Below are 24,208 nucleotides of genomic sequence, written 5' to 3' on the forward strand. Positions count from 1 at the left end.
GGGGGGGGGGGGACACAGGAGAACACATCATGGTGTGGGGCTGTTTTGCTTCCTCAGGGCCTGAATGTCTTCCAATCCTTGAAGAAATAATCAGTTGTATATTAAAACATGTTACAGGAGAATGTAGTCCACATCATCAACCTTTAGTGATGCCACAGGACAATGACCCAAAACACAGGGCTCGTTGCACCAAAGTTTTGATCTGCGATCAAAAAAGAGTTGATCCAAGATCAATTAGAAAATACGTGGCACCAGCAAGGTTCAGCCTGTGATCTTGGCTCAAATCTGCATTCAATTTAATCCCCCAATTTTTGGCGGATTAAACGTAATCGAAGTTCAACTGGTGAAATAAATCCAAGATGGCTGACTAGGCTGGCAGCCTGATGGGCCCTTCCTGGGTGGTGAAATTATACAGATGTATGCTGCTGGTAGTGCTGGGAAGATTGCTGACAACAGTAACCAATCAACGTTCGCAATACATTTCCTCTAGGTAGAGGCTTTGGTCTCAGATCATGTGAATTTGTTTTTTCTAATGTTAGATCAAAAAGTGTTGGGGCGACAGCTGATCACAGTTCAGCCAAACCTGGATCAACAGCATGGCTGATGCAACCTGCCCGAAACAGAAGCATAGTTGAAAAATAAAATTTGTGTTTTCGAATGGGCAAGACAAAGTCATGACCTTAAAGGGGTTGTCCCGCGAAACAAAGTGGGTCTATACACTTCTGTATGGCCATATTAATGCACTTTGTAATGTACATTGTGCATTAATTATGAGCCATACAGAAGTTATTCACTTACCTGTTCCGTTGCTGGCGTCCCCGTCTCCATGGTGCTGTCTAATTTTCAGCGTCTAATCGCCACTATACTGGACAAGCATGGAAGTGAAACATTTAATATCAATATGCAGGAAAGAAGGGCCATCCATGCTCTTAAGAGCAACAAGGAAATCACCATTAAGCCTGCAGATAAGGGTGGTGCTATAGTCCTCATGAACACCTCGGACTACAAAAAGGAAGCAAACAGACAGCTGACGGACACCAGATACTACACCAAACTGAATCAAGACCAGACTCAGAAATATGTGAGGGAATTGAGAAGGGTCATTAGAAGCCTGTCTGTGGGCTCCACAAAACTTCTGGACTTGATACCGGAGGACCCCAAGGTGGGAACATTCTACATGCTTCCAAAACTACACAAAGCTGGCAACCCAGGAAGGCCGATTATCTCAGGTGTGGGAACCCTCACTGAAGGAATCTCAGGATGGGTGGAAGGCATCCTCAAACCACTGGTGAGAAACACAACCAGCTACCTGCAAGACACCACGGACCTACTGAACAAACTGTCAACCGTAGGTCCCCTCCCCAATGGCACCATCCTGGCCACTATGGATGTGGAATCCTTATATTCCAACATCCCACACGAGGATGGACTGACTGCCTGCCAGGCGCACCTTGAGGCCAATGGGGTCGCCTCTGATGCAGTGCTGCAACTCACAAGATTCATTCTCACACACAATTATTTCTCCTTTGGCAAAGAGAAATTCCTGCAACTCACGGGGACTGCCATGGGCAGTAAAATGGCACCGCAATATGCCAACCTTTTTATGGCAAAACTGGAGAGTGACTTTCTGGCCTCTTGCCCCAGCAAACCATTGGCCTACTTCCTCTACATTGATGACATCATAATCATCTGGACCAATATCGAACAAGAATTAATAAAATTCCATGAAAGATTCAATGCATTCCACCCCACCATAAACCTGACATTAAGCTACTCGCATACAGAAATCAACTTTTTGGACACCACCATAAAAATTTCAAACAACTCAATACAGACATCCCTATACCGAAAACCGATTGATCGGCCCACATACCTCAGATGGGACAGTTTCCATCCTAAACACATCAAAAAGTCCATTGTCTACAGCCAGGCCATCAGATACAACCGGATCTGCTCCAACCCAACAGACAGAGAGGAACATTTGTACCATCTTAAAAGAACATTTATAAATCAGGGCTACCATCCCACCTCAATTGATGACCAAATCACCAGAGCCACCAGGATACCCAGAAATCAACTACTCCAATACAAGGAGAAGGAAAGAAACAATCGTGTGCCTCTAGTAGTGACCTACAATCCGCAACTAGAGGTACTAAGGAAAACCGCAAGAAAACTCCACCATACCCTGCACAAGGATGACCGTCTGAAAACCATTTTCCCGGACCCTCCGCTTCTGTGTTACAGGCAGCCTCCTAACTTGAGGAACTTTATAATCAGGAGTGCATTACCCTCTGACACACAAAAAGGAACTTATCCCTGTAATGTAAGGAGCTGTAAGACCTGCTCACATATACTGACTGTGGACAGGATACGGATCCCCAACACACAGCAGGACTATAAGATCCCAGGGACATTCACATGTTCCTCGTCCAATGTTGTGTACCTGATCATGTGCAGTAAATGTCCTGTTGGGGGTCTTTATGTTGGAGAAACAGGACAGAAACTGAAAGCCAGGATGAGATCTCATCGCCACATGATTGAACACAGAAAAAGAGAATTACCTGTGGCGGAGCACTTCTCTAACCATGGACATGGCATAGGAGATATGAGAGTTTTGATATTGAAGGGTGGTTTCAAGTCACAAAACCACAGAAGAATTTGGGAATATAAATTGATAACAACCTTTGACACGCTGAATACGGGGTTAAATTATTCCCCAGGATTTATGCGTGAATGGGAAGTGTGAGACATTTATTATACAGATAAGACCCCCATCAACAGTAATTCAGGGACCATAAACTTTCACTCCCTTATCAGTGCTTAGCTAAAAATATTTGTGTATCTCTTGTAGAAAGTCAAGCCTGATGACCTCCCCCCCTCCAACAGTAATTTAGGGACCATAAAACTTTCACTCCGCTATCAGTACCTAGACAAAAAAAGTTTGTTTGCTGTTGCAGAATTCCTTTTAAGTGCGAACCAATCACAACCATATCTGTGCCTTGTCATAAGTATGTATGTTATAAGTATGTATAAATATGCATGCCTCTTCAGATCCAATCCATAAGCCTGAAGAAGAACCCTGCGTTGGTACGAAAGCTCGCTATTATTACCATTATTACCATGATAATATACATATCATGTATTTTTGTTAGCCATTAAAAGGTATCATATCTACAAGATTACGTCGTTTCTCTTACTGAGAACAATCACATATCGCCCGATTAGACGTGCTTGCGCAGTCCGGTCTTCTTCCTTTCTGAATGGGGCCGCTCGTGCCGGAGAGCGGCTCCTCGTAGCTCCGCCCCGTCACGTGTGCCGATTCCAGCCAATCAGGAGGCTGGAATCGGCAATGGACCGCACGGTGCACCGTGGGTGAAGATCCCGGCGGCCATCTTACTTAGGTAAGTAAGAAGTCGCCGGAGCGCGGGGATTCGGGTAAGTACTGGCCGTTTTTTTTTTTTTTATTCCTGCATCGGGTTTGTCTCGCGCCGAACGGGGGGGCTATTGAAAAAAAAAAAACCCCGTTTCGGCGCGGGACAACCCCTTTAAGGCTGGGTTCACACAGGGCGGATTTGTCGCGGAAATGTCGCGGTTTTGCCGCTGCGGTTTTGCCGCAACCTTTCCGTTTCTGCGGCAAATCCGCATGCAATGGGCAAATTTAGACGCGGTTTTCACCGCGTATTTATCAGCGGTTCCACCGCAGGTAAATCCGCAGGCCCTTTGCTGCGGAAAAAAAACGCTGCGGTTATTTTGGGAGAGGCGCGGTTTTTGTTGCTGATTTGCTTGCGTATTTTACTAGGTGCCGATTCTAAAAAAAACAGTTTCCTGTGAGGTCATCGTTCCCACCCATTTCTGCATAGGGTAGGAAGAGCTTTGTATTTGTGGCCATTTTGTCAGCAGACATGGAGCGAGGAACTGTCCGACTCAGGCGCGCCTACCGACGCAGACTGACTGCCTTTGTGCCTCTGATGGATAGAGAACAATCTGAAAAGGTGAGCGATTTGTTTTTATGGTCATTGTGTGCTTCGTTTCCTTGTTGTTCGTTGATGCATTGTGGGCTAGAGTGCGATTGCTGCCATGTTCTTTAATTCCTGCTAATATTCTTTTACAGACTGATCGTGCTTCCCGGCGTCAGAGACGCTATTGGGTTCATCCCCTACTGACACAGAGGGGGACGAAGGGCCATTTTGCAAGCCTCTACCAAGATCTTAAAAAGTAAGTGAAGTGTAGCATGGGAATCTGTTTGATGTTGCGCAAAGAATTTGTATTTAGTTTAGCCCGCTCTCCCTTTCTTTCTCTCTCTGCAGCCATCCGGAGAAGTTCATAGCCTTCTGCCGGCTGCCTATGGAGGCCTTTGACCGCCTTCTGGAGCTGGTGCGCCGGGACCTGACGTACCAGGATACGCAGATGAGGAAGGCGATCACTGCAGAAGAAAGGCTGCTCATCACCTTCGGTAAGTAACCTTTGTTATCCTTTCACTGTTGTTCTATCTGTAATATAATTTACGAGTGTACAGCCAACTGTTTTTTTTGTATTTTATTGTTTCCGTGATTTTTGCGCAGTACCAGTTTTTATGCTCTGATTGCTACGGCAGTAGGACGTAATACTATAGCATTACGTCACACTGCTTTTTGACAGCTAGGCTATCGAGCACCCCTTTTATTAGCACCACGGCCATCATGACACCTGCACGGCTACCCCGATCTCACCGGGCGGGTGGGTGTTTGGTTGCCCGTGCGTGACACCAGAACAGCATCATCTTGTGGCTGGTTGACTTCAGATACAGTGTCAGCAGTGAGATTGTTGAACTTACCATACCAGCAAACTTGGGCAACCTTTGTTGTGCACCCGCAGTGAACGGGACCAAGTTACCTTCCTGAGTGTGGCAGGAACATGTTTGCATTATCTCATTCTCTCTCCCCTTTTGTTGTGGATGGGGAGAATGGAAATCTGAACCATGTGTGGCGTGGAAAGTGAGAATTTCACCCCCCCATGTATACCTTTCGTTTGCAAATCTTATTTCCTTCACACGAATTCTACTGCGTTCTCCAATCAATTTCGTGTTGAGAACGATATCTGAATACTGTATATATAGAAGTGTTGATGTAATGCAAGTCTTCATTGTGTACTAACTTTTGTTTCTCTTCTCTGCTTCTTTTCAGCTTCTTGGCCACAGGAGAGAGCTATGCATCCCTGCATCTCCAATTTCATGTTGGTAAATCTACCATCACCCAAATTGTGAGGTGCACATGCAGCGCCATCTGGCAGAAGTTGCAGCCCATCGTGATGCCTTCACCTACCAAGGACACTTGGCAACGTGTTGCAGCAGGCTTTCAAGCTGTTGCCAATTTCCTAACTGCATAGGCGCGGTCGACGGCAAACATGTGCGTGTGCTTCAGCCAGCCCACTCAGGCTCCAAATTTTTCAATTACAAAAATTTTTTCCATTGTCCTGATGGCCGTGGCTGATGCACATTGCAAATTTGTTTGCATCGACGTCGGCGCCTATGGCAGCACTGGAGATTCTCGGGTGCTGCGAACTTCACAGATTGGGATGCAAATTCTTCGAGATGGCGTTTCACTCCCAGCCCCACAACCGTACCCGGGAACCACACATCCAGTCCCCTTTGTGATGGTATCGGATGAGGCTTTCCCGTTGATGCCAAACCTGTTGCGCCCATACCCACGAAGAGGACTGAATGCCCGGAAAAGGATTTTTAATTATCGGCTGAGCCGGGCACGTCGTGTGGTTGAGTGTGCCTTCGGGATTATGGTAAGTCAGTGGAGAGTTCTAGGGACTACAGTGTTAGTAGACCCTACCACAGTTGATGACCTTGTCAAGGCATGTTGTGTTCTTCACAACTACCTCCGGGACTATCGCCCCGAGGTAGATGTGGAGGAACTCGCTCCTGCCTTTGACACGGTCATCAACTGGGGGGGAGGTAGGACGCCTGCTACTGCAGTGCAGGTACGCGAACTCTTCACTGACTATTTCCTTAGTCACGAAGGCACCGTGCCATGGCAGTTCTCCTGTGTCGGTGGTGTGCAGCCCTAAAACTGGAGTGTGACCCTCCCCCGGCACCCAGCCCCAGAAGGATGTGGAAAACAAAGTACGTGGAGAAAAACGTATTTTATTAAAGGCACAAAAGGTCCCTCCTCCACCTTTAATTTCAAATTTTCAGAAACTGTTCAACCGTTTGCAGAATAAAATGTGTTTATATTTCAAGAAAAAATTTGTTCTTCCATTTTTTTCGTCGCACAAAATACATAAACTTTATTGTACAATTCACGAAAATTGTTAGGCTATGATGGTTTTTATTAATAGCTATATGAACATTGCATGAGTTGGACCGTATCCTTCTTCTCAGCGTAGTTGATTACCACTCCATGAATAGAACACATTTTGCACCAGCAATGGAACCAGTTTCGCAAGCTTGACGGCACACCATAATGTAGCGTTACATTAGCCACGCACCGGGAGTGCATCAAATCACCTTTTTTTTTCCTTGCTACGTTCTTTAAAACACGTTCATCCAGACACAATTTTACATCCCTGTCGGATAGCGGTATTGTGTGTTTGCTTTATATTTCTAGCAACAAATAAGGAGGGCCTGTAGTTGCACACATTTCGCACGTGGTAACGGTACAATGTGGTGTAAAGTTTTTCTCCGTCACTGGCCGATCCACAACCAGTTTAGCTTTGGCCACACTTGACGGCCATGCCGCAAGCGGAAATGATGATGGGAACAGGCACGCAGACTGCCCCTGTTCTCATCAGCATTTTTTGTATTTTTTTTCATGCTCGAACTCCGCTAACATACATCACACTAGAGCGAGCATGAAGATAGACAGGAAAATAAATAAAGGAAAACAAAGGACAATGAGTCCGAGAAGTGATTTACCCCAACCTTGGAGGACAGCAAGGCAGCGGAAAAAAACACGCGCAAACACAGTCCTTCTCGTACGGTGGCACAGCCATCGAAGAACTTAACGGTCATGCCACTGACGGGAAGGAATGAGTGCGCCTAGCCTTTTTTGCAGCAGAGCACATCGTAGCCGGCAGTGAGCGATGTTAAGAAATTGCAACCCCAATCTTTCCCATGACCATCCGTAGGATTTCTGGGACACCAGGCAACTCCATGCAGTGTGAGACAAGGCAACAGCACAACGGAACCTGCACTTTCCAATGGTAGCGTCTAAGACATTGCAGTTATCCAAAGTAAACGTTTGTGATCACTGCAATGTCTTATAACTAAAAGAGCCTTCTCCTGTACTGCATTGAGATGCATTTGGTGGCGAGCACAGTCGCGCGGTTGAGTGTTGCGATGTCTGTTGCAGAGGGCTGTTCATCAGTGAGAGAAACGACGATTGGGAAGGGGACCCGCCAGAGACCGTGTCGCCGTAGCCAGTGTCTTGAGACATGGTGCATGGGGTATACCGCTGTCCTAGAAACCCTGCCTGGTTGATCAGGGAGAGATTGGGGTGCAGACAACATGCAGTTTGAGGGTTGTACTGGAAAGGCTGCATTTTTCATTGCCACAATAATGGCACAGCTATCGGCAATGGGTCTTTGAGAACCAAAAATCTCTAACACAGTGTAAAGAACTGGCGGAATAGTCCACTGACGCTCCGAGCTCAGTTCACGAATGCGTGACGCAATGGCGGTACCCATTGTGTCCCACTGATTCTCCGTGTCAGACCGCCGCAATAAAGACAGCGCCTCTTGGGTGGCATCTGGCTTGTTATTCTTCCGACGCGGGCGAGCGGCAACGCAGCGGCTCGTCCGCTCGAAACTCACCGCCCTGCTACGACATGCTCTGCTGGCAGGGGCAGTAGTACTGCCACACGACACATTTTGTTCCCCCACTTCCGGAGTTACTGAAGTGGGGTACAAATCGGGCGTGCTACGCTGGCTGTCTTCCAAGGCTGGGGTACCTTCTCTTTGCTCATCATCCCGCGACTCCTGTTCCAGCCCTTCTGTGTCAGCTGAAGCGGTTGTGACCGTGGGAGGCGCGGCCGTGATGTTCCCGCTGGATCTGTGGACGAAACAAGAGTACCGTTAGAGACATAGAACCTCAAAATGCAACGCCATCGAAGCCGAGCTTGCTTAGATATTTACACTTACGCACGCAATGCTCGACTTGTTCTGAGGAAGTGCAGTATGTCCTGGTGTGGGCACTTTTTTTCTGACGGGCACATGCCGCTTTTTTCACAATCCTTTTCGTGCTTCTTGTAGCGGTCCCGAACAGACCGCCAGCGATTCTTGACGTCTTTAACTGCAAAATTACAGATGGCAATTAAACATGGTACAAGCAGTCTGCAAAAGGATGCAATCCACCGACAGCTGCAATAAACAGTGTGGTTAGATGCAGTACAGTTCTGAGTACATCCAAGAAAGAACCACCAAAGCGTTACAACCAATAGTGTAAACTTACGGATTTCACTGTGGACGGCAGCAGTGGCGGAGTCCCAATCGGGATACATCCCAGAGCAGACCGCAAGCCAGGCGTTCGCCTTTAAGTCACGGTCACTGTAGCCCGGCTCGGCCAGGTCCCAAATCTCAGGCCTACTTTCAACCTGCAGGGGGGAGGAAAGAAGAAAACCAGTTGAATAGCATTCCGAGGGGGGTGGATATGGTTGTGTCAGCGCACACTACACTCACCAAGGTTATCATCCTGACCACGTTGATCCCCATTCGCTGATACCAGGCCATTGTCCGGAAATGTGCTTGGCGACAACTGAAAATGGTTTTCGTCCTGTGAGCAATCAGAAAATGGTTACATTTCATTAGATAAACATTATTGCCCACTAGCGCACAATTGCAAGTCGCCAAAAATAACAACGAGGCTCACATCTACACGTGAGATGCCGAAGGGTGAACAATTCTAAAAAAGGATAAAAGTGATAAAAAATATTTTCAGCTTCCTATTTGTAAGTTAGGGTAGGCAATGCAAAAAGGGACTAAACGCGTGGCCTCGCCCGTGCAAAGGAATGCCATGCAACCGGGTGGGGGGCCGTATAATGGTGGAAAGGACCGACTTAACGCCAACCGTGCCCCACGAACAGTTACGCCATAAATTGTGGAGCAAAGCAAGGGAGGAAAAAAGCGGATAACGTGCGTTGCAATGCAAAAGAAAAAGGCCATAAATTGTGGAGCAAAGCAAGGGAGGAAAAAAGCGGATAACGTGCGTTGCAATGCAAAAGAAAAAGGACGCAAAAGAGCGTGAAGCGGGCAGAATATGGTCCGGTGGAGCTGGACGCGTCTTGCCTGCAATGATTGGCGAAGTAGTGCATTACCTTCTTTATCCGAGGTTGAGGATTTTCCCGCTGCTCGTGTCCCTGGGTTGCATGCCCCGCTGGGGGTAGTGGTGGTGCCTCCGCGGGGGGTTGTAGTGATGGTGCCTCCGCTGATGACGGTGCTTTTCCCGCCACTGACGTGGTGGAGTTTCCCGCCTGTGGCCCAGTATTTTCCCCTGGGCTGGTGCTGCTGCCAATCGCTGTGGTGCCGCTGTGGAGGGGTCTGGTGCCGCTGTGGAGGGGTCTGGTGCTGCCGGCAGAGCTTCTGCTCACTGCTTCCACTCTCCATGAAGTCCAGGCTGAAATGGCGCCAAGCGGCTAAAATGGCCGCCGAACCACTTCCTGTGAACAAACTTTATTGCCCCTCTTTCTCATGCGAACAATCTGCTGCGGAACCGCTTGGAAAAACCGCTACAAAACAAGCAATAGCGGTTTTCATTGCGGTTTTAGCTGCGTTCATTGGGCCCTATGGAAAAAAAAACGCTGCAGAAAGGTCGAAAGAATGGACATGCTGCATCTTTCAAAACCGCGACGCAGTTGCTTATCCGCACTGCGGCTCTGCGGTAAATTTTACGCCCTGTGAGAACGAGATTTTGGCCAAACACATTGGCACTGCATTGCACTGCAACCGCGACGGAAAGGCCGCAATGCGGATATGCAACGGCAAACCGCGGCAAAACCGCTGCTAATCCGCCCTGTGTGAAACCAGGCTAAAGCAACCCTCTGGTTGCCAACAAAGCAAGATGGCTGCACCACTTGTGAATACCTGATGCATACTGAGCACTAGTGCTGAATGTCATCAGTGCTGGCCAATCAAAACAGCATGTAGTACATAGAGAAGTGGTGTAGCCATCTTTGTCTGAGAACCCTACTGAGATACATTGGCATGACTTGCTATGCAGATGTTATTTCCCTTCTTGGAAAGGTGCCTAAGCTTTTGATTACCTTGTCCAACTGAAGGTGCTTCTTGTTTTGTACTGAATTTCTGGTTACTAATTCTGGCTATATGCAGACTACTTTGCACTCTCCACTCTGGGCCTTGGCTTGCTTTATTGACCATTCTCCTGTTTGGTGCCTTTTCTGACTCCAGCCTGTTGTACCATGCTGAGCCTATTCTGTGTGCCTTGAGGTCTGTAGTTGTGCCAGCAGCCACTTAATTGGACCACTTCTACTGCAGCGGACTGGGGATCCTGCAACAAAGCCTCAACTGCTGGGGGTGAAAGAGTGAAAAATAGTGTTCCTCAGGTTTCGCTTCTACATTTGGCCCACGGGACGTGCCCACCAGATCCACATCCACTTGTTCTGTCAGTAAGATGAGGCCATGGATCCCTCTGGCACATAAGCTACTAAACAGGATTTGTTAGTGCATCAACGTAGTTATCCGGAACGTGTCAGACAATGTTTCAGTCAACTTGCAGCCAGACTGGACATTATGGATTCATCTCTGATGGGGCGAGGGGCAGTCCACGTCGGCACTCAAACTTCTACAGAAGTTGTCACTCGGCTGTGTACAAGCCATGAGGCAGTCTACCACCCATCTTGCTGCCCAAGCAATTTTGTTGCCCAGTCCTGTGGCTGCAGCTCATACTCTTGGTCCATGCCTTCCTTTTCCGCCTTGATATAACGGGCATTCTAAGATGTACCATGGATCAATCTACTTAGTTATTTTACAACCACGGCAATGTAGCCATCGTAATTTTGGTAGTTACTGGAGAGGCTTTGACCTAGGCTAGTTTTCTGTGGGAGCATGATGATCCAATCATCGCTGATCTCTAGATGTTCCTGGCCACTTTCAAGAGTGTCCAAGGAGCTTGGTCAAGTTACTTCTGCTGCCTCTTCTCTGGTGTGTTCCTGACAGGAATCCATGACTATTCAAGAAGTCTTTGAACGCAGATTCATCCATAAATGAATCTAGAAGAAGAATGATTCCCCATGTCTCTGTAAAGACTATCGTTGGCTGAATAATGATGATGTCAAGAATAAGAACCCTCTACCTTTTTAATATTGGAACTCTTTGAAAGGATTCACGTGCCAGAATCTTCACCAAGCTGGATTTATATGGGGCTTAGAACCTAATCTGAATCTGCAAAGATAACTAATGGGAAAACCTTACTTACTGCCTGTGATGGACACAGAGTATTTGGTTATACAATCTGGTATATACAATGCAGTAACAGTTTCTCAAGATTTTGTTAGCGATATATTTCGAGACTTCTTATATTCCTCCGTAGTCATATATCTGGGCAATATTTTCATCTTTTCTTAAGATTTGGTTTTCCTAGAGCAAACGTGTCAAAAAGGTCTTGCAGCAGCTTCACATGAATGGTCTCTATGCTAAACTCGAGAAATGTCTGAACGGTCCAGTCTTCGATTTCCTGGCTATTTAGTTTCCGCCATAAGCCTCTACAGAAATTGTCTGCTGTTCTATATTGGCCAAAGCTGTAAAGTCTGAAGGCTGTCTAGTGTTTCTTGGGCTTTACAAACTACTACTGGCAGTTCATACTGCGCTTCTCTACTCTCTCTGACCTGGTGTAGTTCCAGTCCTAAAATTTGGTCCTAGGAAGCTGAGGGCTTCTAACATAACCTGAAACTTGCATTCTACAGGCCAGATCCAACTAAACCTTTCCACCTCCAAGTGAAGTCTCTCGAAGGAAAGCAATGTCACTTGTGGTTTCTTTTCAGTGTTTGCTCCCACGGGCACAAACTAATCTGTTGAGATGAACTTATGGCAATTAAATTGGCTCTAGACGAGTGATAAAAATTGATGGAGGGTTTTGCCTTCCCAGTCAATATGTACACTGACCACAAGCACTTGATACACCTCCAATCTGCCTAGAGCCTAAACTCCCAACATGCCCGTTGGTACCTGTTCTTCACAAGATTCCACGTTTCCATTTCCAGTATGCTGATAAGAAGGTTAAAGCTGACTCTTTGTACAAGGAAAGCTGGATACGGCTACGGTTTGTGGCTGCCATCTTGCCTTACTTCTCCCAGCTGACGGCTGTGGCACGCACTTTCCTCTTGTCCGCTGGAGATGCCATGCATTAGCCTCCTGTTAGTCTCTGCCGACCAAAGGGCGTGTGTGTGTGTGTGTGTGTGTGTGCACATGCCTGCGGTCTTAAAGGGCCATTTCTATCTTGTAATTCAGTCTCCCACTAATTCTAGAGCATCTCTAATTATATCATACACCTTGCCTCTTGGTATAGTGCCTACGCTTTTAGTCTTATTATCCAACTGAAGGTGCTTTTTCATTTTGTGCAAACTTTTTGGCTTTTCCCTGACTACTCTTGTGTTCTTCATCTCTGACTTTTTGGCTTGCTGCACTGACCATTCTCCTGTCTGCTGCATGCCCCGACTCCTGGCCTGTTTGTACCGTGTTGAACCTACTCTGTTGCCCTGACCTCTGGACTGTTGGTCATGCTGAAGTATGTGCTGTTTTTCTCTGGCTATGCCTCTGTTCACACACTCGGGTACTGCACCTAGGTCTGTGGCTGCTGATGCAACTACATTACTGGAACCATAACTAGTGTAACAGACTGTGGACCTCACAACAAAGCCCAGATCCCAACTGGTGGGATGAAATGGGGCAGAATGAAGTTCCTCAGGTGTTTCTGCTAGATTTGGCCCAAATTCAAACCAATGTGATAAGTAAAGTGACAAAAGGTGTTTCAACTCAGTAGATCAGATTGGAAGTGTGTGTTTCATGGGTGATTTACTCAATTAAATAAAGACGCACAAAGCCTGGTTACTGACAATTCTATTCTTTGAAAAAAATGATTGTGATATATGCCTAAACACAAAGAACTTTCAAAAGTTACTAATGACCTGGGTGTACATCAAGCTACAATTAGATCTATAAATGGAGAAAGCGGGCACTGTTACTCTCCCTAGGAGTAAGGAAGAAACCAAGGCGAACAGGAAAAAAACCTATAGAAGACTCTACTAACTCTAAAAACCTCTGTTCATCGGTTCACTATTGAGGAAGAATGATATTCATGGAAGGACACAACAAAGGAAGCCTCTGCTAACAAAATGAAAAAATATTGATGCTTATGTGAAGTTTACCCGAAACCACCCAGATGCTCCTCAATGTGGACAGATAAGACGAAAGTGGAACATTCTTAAATAGCCGGTCTGTCTACACATGTGACTTACAGTTGCCAGTTAGTTTTCAGTATTAATTACTAATACAATGTGGTGTGATTGTTCTCTAAGTCCCCATTATAGACTAACCAATATAATAACACTGTAGCAGTTCCAGCTGGACAGTCGGCAGGGCATGACTTCACCCGCAGCCGTCGCCTTTCCTGAGTATTCACTTTGTCTCCCAGTACTTGCAGTAACTGGACAGTGAAATGAGCAAATACATATCAACACCAAAAACGCAAATGCAGAACTAGGAAGTCGCCAGTATGGGGGCGGCTGAGAAGTTCTTAGCCAGACCAAAAAGGGAATGAGCTGAGGGCATGGAACTTAAATGCTGTTCAACATCTTCCCCTTGAAGGTCATCACACGTGTTGCGTTGTCTCTGAGGCATCTTTAGCCCTTCCAAAAAGAACTTGGAGGTTTGGTCACTGGAAAGCTTTGTTGCTGCGATCACCTGTAAATCGGTCAAAAATTTGCGTCCCTTCAAATTTTTTTTTAGGTTTGGAAATAGGTAATAGCCTGACAGAGCAAGATGCGGTGAGTTGGATGGAGGCTCTACTGAATCCGCAAATCCTCCAAATCAGAGTGACGTACTTCCCGCTAAAAAGCCACACTTCCGGTCTGAGGGACTGGTGACATTGAGGCTGCTGTGTTAGAGGGAGAACCTCGAGGATTTCCAGACATCAAAATGTCCAGCGACGACATCCGTGAAAAGATTAAGAACTTCAAGACCGTGCCATTTGACGCCCGCTTTCCAAACATAAACCAGACCAAACACTGCGTGCAGAACTACGTGGTATATCATCGATGCCAGAGATCTTTGAACGCTAAAGGGAAGGACCCCTACCCATGTGAATGGTACCACCGTGTCTACGATTCCATGTGCCCTAGTTCATGGGTGGAGAAGTGGGATGAGCAGAGAGAAGCTGGGACCTACCCTATCAAGATATGAAGCCTCTCAGGAAACACTCTTCTGCATCCCACGCCTCTGAAATGACGTAGACATGAATCATCATGTGTCAGCCTGTATCGTCCACGTGAACCTCATGGCCTGTGCTGCTCAGTGCAGAGTACACTTATTTCTGTGTCAATAAAGCCCTGAAAATCTCAAAAAAAAAAATCCTCCAAATCATCCATTTACATGGAAGCCTTGTGTGAAGGAGCGTTGTCCTGAAAAAGCACACCTTCTCACAGAAGACAATTCGCCATCCCTTAAAACTTCGCTTTTAGTAGTGCTAATAAAATCCCATCAGGTAAGACGCAAAAGATGAATTCCTGACTCATTTCAGGTTGACGTGGAACCATAGTCGTGTACTAGGACCACCATAAGCAGCCAACAATACACAGTGACTACGCTGCTGCTCACAGAAGGTTCCAAACACCTTCTGATCAGCATGAATATGTCTGTTTTATAAAAAGCCTTTAAAGGGGTTGTCCCGCGCCGAAACGGGTTTTTTTTTTATATTCAATAGCCCCCCCGTTCGGCGCGAGACAAACCCGATGCAGGGGTTAAAAAAAAAAACCGTCCAGTACTTACCCGAATCCCCGCGCTCCCGCGACTTCTTACTTACCTTGCTAAGATGGCCGTCGGGATCTTCACCCACGGTGGACCGCAGGTCTTCTCCCATGGTGCACCGTGGGCTCTGTGCGTTCCATTGCCGATTCCAGCCTCCTGATTGGCTGGAATCGGCACACGTGACGGGGCGGAGCTACAAGGAGCAGCTCTCCGGCACGAGCGGCCCCGTTCGGAAGGGAGAAGACCGGACTGCGCAAGCGCGTCTAATCTGGCAATTAGCGAAATTAGACGGAGCCATGGAGACGGGGACGCTAGCAATGGAACAGGTAAGTGAATAACTTCTGTATGGCTCATAATTAATGCACGATGTACATTACAAAGTGCATTAATATGGCCATACAGAAGTGTATACCCCCACTTGCTTTCGCGGGACAACCCCTTTAAGTATTCTGGGTCATCGTATTTTTGCTTATTTATAGTTTAAAGCACAATTCCTTACAAGTGGATAATTACCTAAGGGGCTGTACTTCTAAATGGCAGTTTTACGAATAGGCAACATAACAGATATATATAAATAAAGTGGCTGCACATGGCCAGATTTGGATTGCGTATCGCTGTATCTTGTGGCCATTAGCAAAAATAGAACATTTGCATGTCTGCTCACACAAGCGGACATTAATTGAAATGTTCACTCACAGAAAAAAAAATTGCCGCATGTTCTATTTTTGCGCCGATGGCTTCCATTTTAGTCAGTGGAAGATGTCCAACCCGCGGCCCTTCCGCAATTCACATTGTGAAAAGATTGCAGATTCTACGGCACAGGAAAAATAAACATTAAAAAATTTTTTTTTTTTTAAAGTACTGCACATCCGCAGTACAGATAGAGAAGAAATGTGACAGATACACGTGGATGGTGGCCACATGCGAAATCCGACCCGTTCATGTGCAGGCAGCCTAATTGTATAGCTACTATTGGTATTACTGCAGCCATTTAGCATGTGTCCACGTAAGGTTTTTAATAAAGAATCGGTCAAGAAACAAGAACTTTTTGTTTTTGTTTTCTTGTTGTGTGACATTGTTTCTTGACCGTTTCTTTATTAAAAACTTTATGTGGACACACGCTGTAGTAATACCGCTAGTATTTCTTTCAAGAGGGTGGCACGTAAATCTGTATCTATGGAGCTCTGCCTTCCTTTGGATCAGCGTTGCAGGATAATAGGCCGACCTGGATGGACAGAGGGCTTTTCCCCGCCGTATATACAATGTTACTATGTAGTGAACCAATAGCAGATTAAATAATGGTTGGTTTGGGCGGCCGCCTGCAGTTTAAGGGAAAAAAATCAACATGTTCCGCATAAAGCAAGACCTCATACAGAGGAATGAAAATGAAATTCCTCTTGTGTTTAAAGTGTACTTAAGCTTGCAGGTGACTTTTGTGAATAGGCTGTTGTGTTTGCAGTGTACATGAGGAGTACGTCTGACCATTACATGACTTGTATCCTGCGTATAAGCAGTTTTCCCCTCTGCAGGCTCCATCTCTTTCTTTTCCCTCAGCTAGCGGATGGAGACTACCTGCTAGGATATATCCCATACCCAGCACACAGAAGATCAGATTCTGCTCCTCTATCACACTCCTACACAGAGAAACAGCAGTTTCATGAAGGACATTATACAGCAGTATGGAGCAGTGTAGAACAGTGAGCTGCAATACCACTGTAGTCGAATAGCTGAAAAAAAGTGTAAACGTTATTAATTATTAAGCCTCATGCTCGCAGCCATATAACTATTCCATTTTGTGTGGAGCTTTAAAAGGGTTCCAAAACGTGCATTAAAGGGGTTGTCCTCTATATAAAAAAATATATATATATATATATGTGTGTGTGTGTGTATGAATATGAATAAATACAATTTTCAGCAGCTGGGCATGTCCTAAAATAAAAGACCCTACTCACCTGACCTCAGTTCCCTGGGACACAACTGAGTAGCTCCGGTGTCTCCGTCTGCTGGTATATACATCTGGCAGAAGTCAGGTGACCGCCACAGCCAATTAGAGGCTGCAGTGTTGCTATCCCAAACACCTGGCATAATGGTGCCAAGGATGTGAGTGCTGATGCCAAAAGTTTAGACTGTGACTCAGCGACCATTGATTGGCTGCAGTGGTCACCTGATTTCCACATGATACTGCTAGACGGAGACACCGGAGCCGCTCTGCTGTGTCTTGGAGCTGAAGACAGATGTGTACAGTATTTTTTTTTTTTTTTTTTACATGCCTAGCAACAGAATTTTTTTTTTTTTTTTTTATAATTGACAACCCCTTTAAGCCTCTATTGTACTTCTGTATGCCTTTAATTTCATATGGAGTGGGTTTTTTTGTCCAGCTTTCACATCAGTTCTAAAGGAAAAAAAAAAGGTAGATTACTCCACTGGTTGCCATATTTATGGAAGTACTGGCCCCTAAAAGGGAAACTAACTCCATGTATACGCTACACCCAGTGGAGCCTCTGGGGAGCTCCACGAGGTTTGGGCTGCCGTCCTGAGCACGAGGAAATACAGGATTGGAATGGTTAATATATCGCTTCAGCAAAACAGATACATTAGCCTCTCGGTGTCTGGATGGTTTGTACCTGAGCTAGAGCATACAAATGGTTAAAAGCGTCAGACTAAAGGGAGACGAGTGCCAATATAATAAACATGTCCCACCTGTTGCCCATATGTGCTGAATATCATTCTCTTCTTTCCTTTCAGGTGAAGTCTGTGATAAACCTTCTGTTTGCTGCGTATACCGGAGACGTGTCTGCACTGAGAAGGTAGAGTGCCTACAACGCTGCGGACGTCACTGGAGGTCACACTCTAAAGTAGTTTGGAAACTGACAGAGATTTGGGTTTTCACAGTTTTCTGGTTCAGTGCGTTGAGATCTGCTACCCTGTTTCCCTGAAAATAAGACATACCCTGAAAATAAGACATAGCATGATTTTCCAGAATTTTCGAGGATGCAAAATGATTTTTCAGGCTTTTTGAGGATGCTTGAAATATAAGCCATACTCCAAAATTAAGCCCTGCTGACAGTTAATTAAAAAAGGCAATCTAAATAGTGTCCAGGCAGCTATACATGTAAAAAAGTTAAACCTTTTTGAACAAAAATTAATATAAGACACTGTCTTATTTTCGGGGAAACACGGTAGTACAAACTAAAGTCCAATTCAAAGCCTTTCAATACGTTTTGACAAAAACTCAATATTTACAGTGTTGATCCTTTCTTTTCAAGACTCCTGCGCTTCCATCTGACATGTTGGATATCGACTTCTGGGCCAAATCCTGACTGATGACCCATTCTTCCTAATCCGCGCTTGGAGTTTATCACAACCTCTGTGTCTTTGCCTGCCTGCTTTTTGAGCATTCACAATAGGTTCTCAATGGGATTGCAATCAGCGGAGTTTCCTGGCCATGGGCAAGAAATGTCAATGTTTTGTTCACCGAGCCACTTTGTTGTCACACTTGCCTTGTGACATGGAGCGCCATCATGCTGGAAAAAGCATTGTTCATCACGAAATTGCTCCCGGCTGCTGGGGGGACGTCGCTACCAGGTGGCTGGGGGGACGTTGCTCCCCGGGGAGGCTTAGATCCCATTCTTGATTCATAGCAGTATTCTAAGGCTGTGAGTGAGCCCTCCCCCTTGGATGAAAAGCAACCACTCACATGAATGGTCTCAGGATGCTTTACCTCTGCTGGCATGACCCTGGTCTGATGGTAGCGCTCACCTTTTTTTTCTCCAGACAATCATTCATGCAGATTTCCCAAACAGTCTAAAGGGACTTCATCAGGACAAATAACTCCTCCCCCCACCCCCAACCTAGTCCTCTGCAGTCCAATTCCTGTACAGTATTTGTTCTGATATGGCCGTGCTGCGGATATCCAGCATGCCAGGGCGAATTATGGAAATCTTGGGGGGAAAAAAGGGGTCAACACTGTAAATATTGAGTCTTTGCCTAAACTTGGTGTATTTGTCCATTTAAAATATTAAAAACTCATGACATGCTAAAATTGGACTTCAGTAACCATAGAAACATCTGACTAAAAGATCTAAAACACTAAGACTGAAAACCAAAATGTGGGTGGGTCTACTGGCGGCTGGCGCTGTCCAGCAGATTCAGGTTCTTTGTCATGTATGCCAACGGGTGGATTGGGAACCCAAAGTAGCCCTATAAAAAAAAAATTACAAAGTGGGTCCCATGTTGTAGGTAGGCCCAAACAAGCAGCAAGTGTGGTGAACAGGTAGACAGCCGCAGCCATGGGGGTTAGTCGGAGGGGAGAAGTTATTGCAAAGCACAAAACCTGTCAGGACTGAGGGTACGCGTTAATAGGGTCTTCCGGGTAAATACTATTGATGACTTGTCCTCAGGATAGGCCTTCAGTAGTTGATCGGCCTTGGTCCATTGCTTGGGACCCCGACCAATCAGCTGCTCAGGCACCACAACAGTGTACAGAGCGGGGTGGCCAGTGCTGGGGATTGCATCTGCAGCTCTCACTAGGCTGTGCCTTCAGAACAGCTTAAGGCAACTTCCACCTGGCAAGGAATATTGCACAAGAGCATGGCCAGCCCATGATTGGGCACCAAAATCTGCGGTCTTTGATGTGGAATTGCCAGAACTTTATTATTTACAAACCCGCATCAAAAATCCACATGATAACAGAATTTTGGTGCTGAATGTTCCGCAGGAAGGGCGTATTCTGCAACGCTGCTTTGTGTATTCTGTCCCGTGTGAAAGGGCCCTAATGGATTGCTTTAAAGTTTTAGGCCTCATGCCCACAGCTGGGCCGGATTCCGACTGTGAAATGTCGCAGTGGAATCAGACCTGGCGCCCACCATAGAGACCCTATATCCTATACTGATCCGCCATGAGGGTCTCACCCAGCGAGCAGGGCATGACACGCTGTCTGTGGGCTATGACGCGGATTCTCGCTGTGCCCAATGTGTGGAATATTGTGGGACGGACGGCTTCCATTGGCTGCAATGGAAGCCGTCCATGAGATTTTCCACACAGAATAGAACATGCCGCGATTCTCCCCCGCGAGCGGAAAATTACAGTTTATTTCCACCCGTGGGCAGGGGACAATCTTTTAACACAGCATGTCTATAGACGGACATTGCTGCAGGATTCCGCAGCGATAATCTGTCTGTGGGCATTAGCCCTTAGACGCACAGGGAATAATAATAAGCTTTGCCGCGATGTAACAGTCGCTTTTGGGTGAAAGGATGTGCTAAATGGCCAATGATAAAGCTGACAGCGCTTGAAAATTGCAACGCTGGAAAGCGCCATTCAGCACTGTGTTTGAGTTCATGTCTGTGAGACCCCCAATGGGAGTGTTAATGGCTGGACTAGAAGCTGAACGCACAACTCCCAAGTAGATCCGAGTGGTCAGAACGGAGATCACAGGACCATCTGAGGGGGAAGAAAGCCAAGAGCTGGAGATAGAAAGAAGTAACTAACCAAGATAACACTGGGGGATGGGTGCATAATGAATGAATGGCCCATTACTCCACAACTTGGGCCAGACCGCTTAGTAAATTCAGATCCATAGCAGACCCCAAAATGAACACGCTTTTTGTTTACTAGATTTGCCCTCTCAGCAATGGATATGGAGCAGCGTGACTATGACTCTCGTACTGCGTTGCATGTAGCGGCAGCGGAAGGTAGGTCATGTCTCATTTGTTATGCATCTCTGAGAAACAATGTGGGAGATGTTGTTTTTGCCAACCGTTTCCTGTATGTTTTTGGGACGTGTGTGAGTTTCATACAAGCTGATTTCATCCCGGGTTGCGGTTACGTTTGGGGGGTAGGGGGCGCTCTTTGATTTGACGGCACATACAGGCATCTTCAGGCTGATTTCGTTTTTGCTCTCGTTTTAAAATGCAGGGCATGTAGAAGTTGTGCGATTTCTTCTAGAGGCATGCAAAGTCAACCCTTTCCCAAAAGACAGGTGAGTTATATAAAATACTGCCTGGAACAACGTTACTGTTTGCATTTCTAGATGGTTTCAGGATGTGCGCCCTTTAGATTCTTTGTACCCGGCCTGGACGGTTCTGGCGGTAGGGTACACCTTGCTGTTTGGCCAAAGCTCAGTTTTTGCAGGGGAACAGACGTTTTGCTGGACAAAATACACAGACATAAACATTTGAAAACTGGATTGATTTGTTGTAAAGCCGTTCTGCAGCAATTTTTGGCCACATTTCAGCAAGTACTTAAAGGGGTTGTCTCGCGAAATCAAGTGGGGTTATACACTTCTGTATGGCCATATTAATGCACTTTGTAATATACATCGTGCATTAAATATGAGCCATACAGAAGTTATTCACTTACCTGCTCCGTTGCTGGCGTCCTCGTCTCCATGGCTCCGTCTAAATTCGCTGGCAGCTTGCTTTTTTAGACACGCTTGCGCAGTCCGGTCTTCTGCTCTCAGCACGAGCCGCTACAGCTCTTCTGCGCATGCGCAGACGAGCTGTCACTTCTCGGGAGCGCGCTGGAGCGGCCATTCTGCTACCATCCTCTGTTAGAGGAAGGTGCAGAAACTGGAGCCGTCCAGCTGTCCCGAGAAGCCGCCCAGCCGTCCAGCTGTCCCGAGAAGCCGCCCAGGTAAGTGATGGGTCGGGGGTGATGTGTCACTAACAGGTGAAGATCCCGGGCCACAGCGCTAGGTTCCGGAGCCCAGCGCTAGGTTCCGGAGCCCAGCGCTGGGTTCCGGAGCCCAGCGCTGGGCCGAGGGGCCTTCGTCTGTTGTCAGGGTCTAGCGCGGGGGAGCCGGGGGCTAGCGCCGGTTACCTGCTGCCTGGCGGTGGGTGACTAGTCGGCAGCGTTCAATCCCGGGGTCCGGTCAGCGGCTGCGGGGCGTCTGGTTTTATAAGTTGCTGAAACGCTGGAACTGTAAGTAGAAACCAGCTAGAAAAGTCATTTACAGGGGGGCTTAGTAATGTATGCTTAATTATAGGGACTGGGCAAAAAAAAATTCACTGCTTCCTCGAGACAACCCCTTTAAGGCCTTAAGCTGAATTCTCACGAGTGTGAACCCTGGACCTCCTTAGGTTTTTGAGACTCGTGGACCCCCAACGTCAATCCGTTAGACTCTGAGCATTGCATCGCGCGTTTCACAGCAAATGCGGTTTCAAAAGATCCCTTTCTTAACTACGTGTTACTTTATTCCACCATTAGGCGCTTCACAATATCGCTAGCACACATTATAAGGGATCCTTGACATTTTGTATTAGTCTCTATTCTCACACAAGATTGAAGATATGTTGTTTTTTTACTTGGGATTTTTTTAATCTAAATATTTTTTGTACTTTTTTTTTTCTATGGCCCATAGTCCGGATAGCCAAAGTCAGTATACCAGGGAGTCCGAGCGGGTCTTGAAAGTACCTTGAGCAGACCAAAAGGACCTCAATACCCAGGCCCCCTTCAAAAAGGGAGGATGCCTGATGTAGCCAGACAGCCATAATCATGGGAGGGAGAACCCTTAGTGTGGGCGCCTGTGTATTCACTGTGTATTTTGTGGTTTTTGCACTTACATTTTTTTTTCTTTGCACGTGCAAAAGAAAGATGTTGCCACTGATTTCCGCACCCTCATCTGTAAGTGTGCAGTGAATACGTGTGAGACACGACCCCATAGATTTTGGTCCGGAATGGGGCAAAATAGGACATGCTGTGATTTTTTTGTTTGTGTGTCTGAATGTCCCAATGCAAATCAATGGGGTTTATGCTGTCTGTACTACACACCTAATATAGACCGCAACCACACCTGTGTGAATGAGCCCGGACCTTTTGATCAAACTGTAGAAGCTCACTAGCCACTTCATGGCAATTTAAAGTCCGTGTGCGGGGAAAAAAAGTGATTTACTGAACACCACGCCTAATCCAAGTCAGAAAATCCACATGCTTATTTACCCCATTAACTAGACGGATCTGCTGCGGATACAAGCCGGACGAACACCACAGCCGGAGCGAGCGCAGGGTTACTAAGTCATTGTAGGCATTGCTAAGAGACGTTGTGTGGCAGCACAGGCGCCCAGTGAACCTTCTGTATGTCTCCCTGCAGGTGGAATAACACTCCCATAGATGAAGCCATGCATTTTGGACATCACGATGTTGTTAAAATCCTCCAAGAATACCAAAATAATTATAAACCGCTGGATGAACCAAATAACGGGAAAGGTGACCAGACTATCCAAAAGAACCTAGACGGGCTGTTATAAAGCACCCCGCAGTCCACAGATTTGCACTTGTACCCGTTGTGCTGTAGAATCAGTTCAGAGTGTATTTTTATCTTCTAGTGATGTATATTTTAAATGATGTTTTAATGATGTCTTCTTGCCCGATCCTCAGGAGGAAATCGAGTCACCAAAACCATACAAACAATAAACTGCTCGTCCTTCGCCCTCTAGGAACAGGAATGGGTTGATTTGCCCTCCATTTCGGGAACATAAGTAATTAAGCGAAAGGACACGTTGTAAATGCTGGGTAGACGAGGTTTGCTGTATGACTTCTAGATGATTGTCAATCATGAAGGTCCATCACACATCCAGGCCTAAACTCCACAAACCTTCCACAACCCCTCCTGCTTGTGAATGGGAGAGTCCTGTACATACTGCGACTCCTTGTACAGACCCGTGACGCATCGCGCTGCAGAGCCTGGAGTGCTACCTGTCACATTTACAACATACTCTCACATTTTATGCAGAATTTTATTGCATGTAGACATCATAGAGCTTTCAGGTTTTTATCACTCAAAAATACATTATGTTGACAAAAGTATTGGACACAGACGGCGCTGAAATGTGTTTTTATTCACATTTTCCATCCGGTGTTGGCCACCTTTGGCCTCAATGACTCCACATGCCCCTCCACAGCCGCTTCCCACCAAATTCCCATAGATGTGTGACGGGATTTGCCTCCATTCCTTAAGGAGCTTCAGGCAGAGATGTGAGGCGTGTTGAGTGTTCTAGTTCATCCCAAAGATGCTCAAAGTTTGAGAGCTGAACTTTGGGCGGCCAGTGAAGTTTGCAGATATTCTGCTCCTCTTCAAGCCAGGCGCCGCTGTGCATTCACTGCTATGATGTTGTGTGCAGCCGCTCGTCCATGGTAACTCTTCACATGCCGTTCCCTACACAGGGTTCTGGTGCTAATGAATGTTCCAATGTCCTGTGAGACCTCCTGAGCGAGGGCAGACGATGTGTGTGATGTCTTCACAGCTCCTCCA

At 46.5% G+C, this 24,208-nt stretch overlaps 1 protein-coding gene and 1 pseudogene across 1 annotated transcript in view; both read left to right on the forward strand.

The window, feature by feature from the left end:
• Positions 1–23,398, forward strand: part of GLS (glutaminase) — a 158,257-nt gene extending 134,859 nt beyond the window's left edge. The window contains exons 15-18 of the mRNA XM_066577226.1: positions 17,704–17,765; positions 20,575–20,651; positions 20,875–20,938; positions 23,048–23,398. Of these exons, the coding sequence (XP_066433323.1) occupies positions 17,704–17,765; positions 20,575–20,651; positions 20,875–20,938; positions 23,048–23,204 (360 nt within the window). The 3' untranslated portion in view covers positions 23,205–23,398. The remainder of the gene's footprint in view (positions 1–17,703; positions 17,766–20,574; positions 20,652–20,874; positions 20,939–23,047) is intronic.
• LOC136577730 (cytochrome c oxidase subunit 6B1 pseudogene) lies at positions 14,037–14,562 on the forward strand (annotated as a pseudogene).
• Positions 23,399–24,208: the final 810 nt, after the last annotated feature.

Source organism: Eleutherodactylus coqui, chromosome 8, assembly GCF_035609145.1.
Source record: "Eleutherodactylus coqui strain aEleCoq1 chromosome 8, aEleCoq1.hap1, whole genome shotgun sequence".
NCBI lineage: Eukaryota > Metazoa > Chordata > Amphibia > Anura > Eleutherodactylidae > Eleutherodactylus > Eleutherodactylus coqui.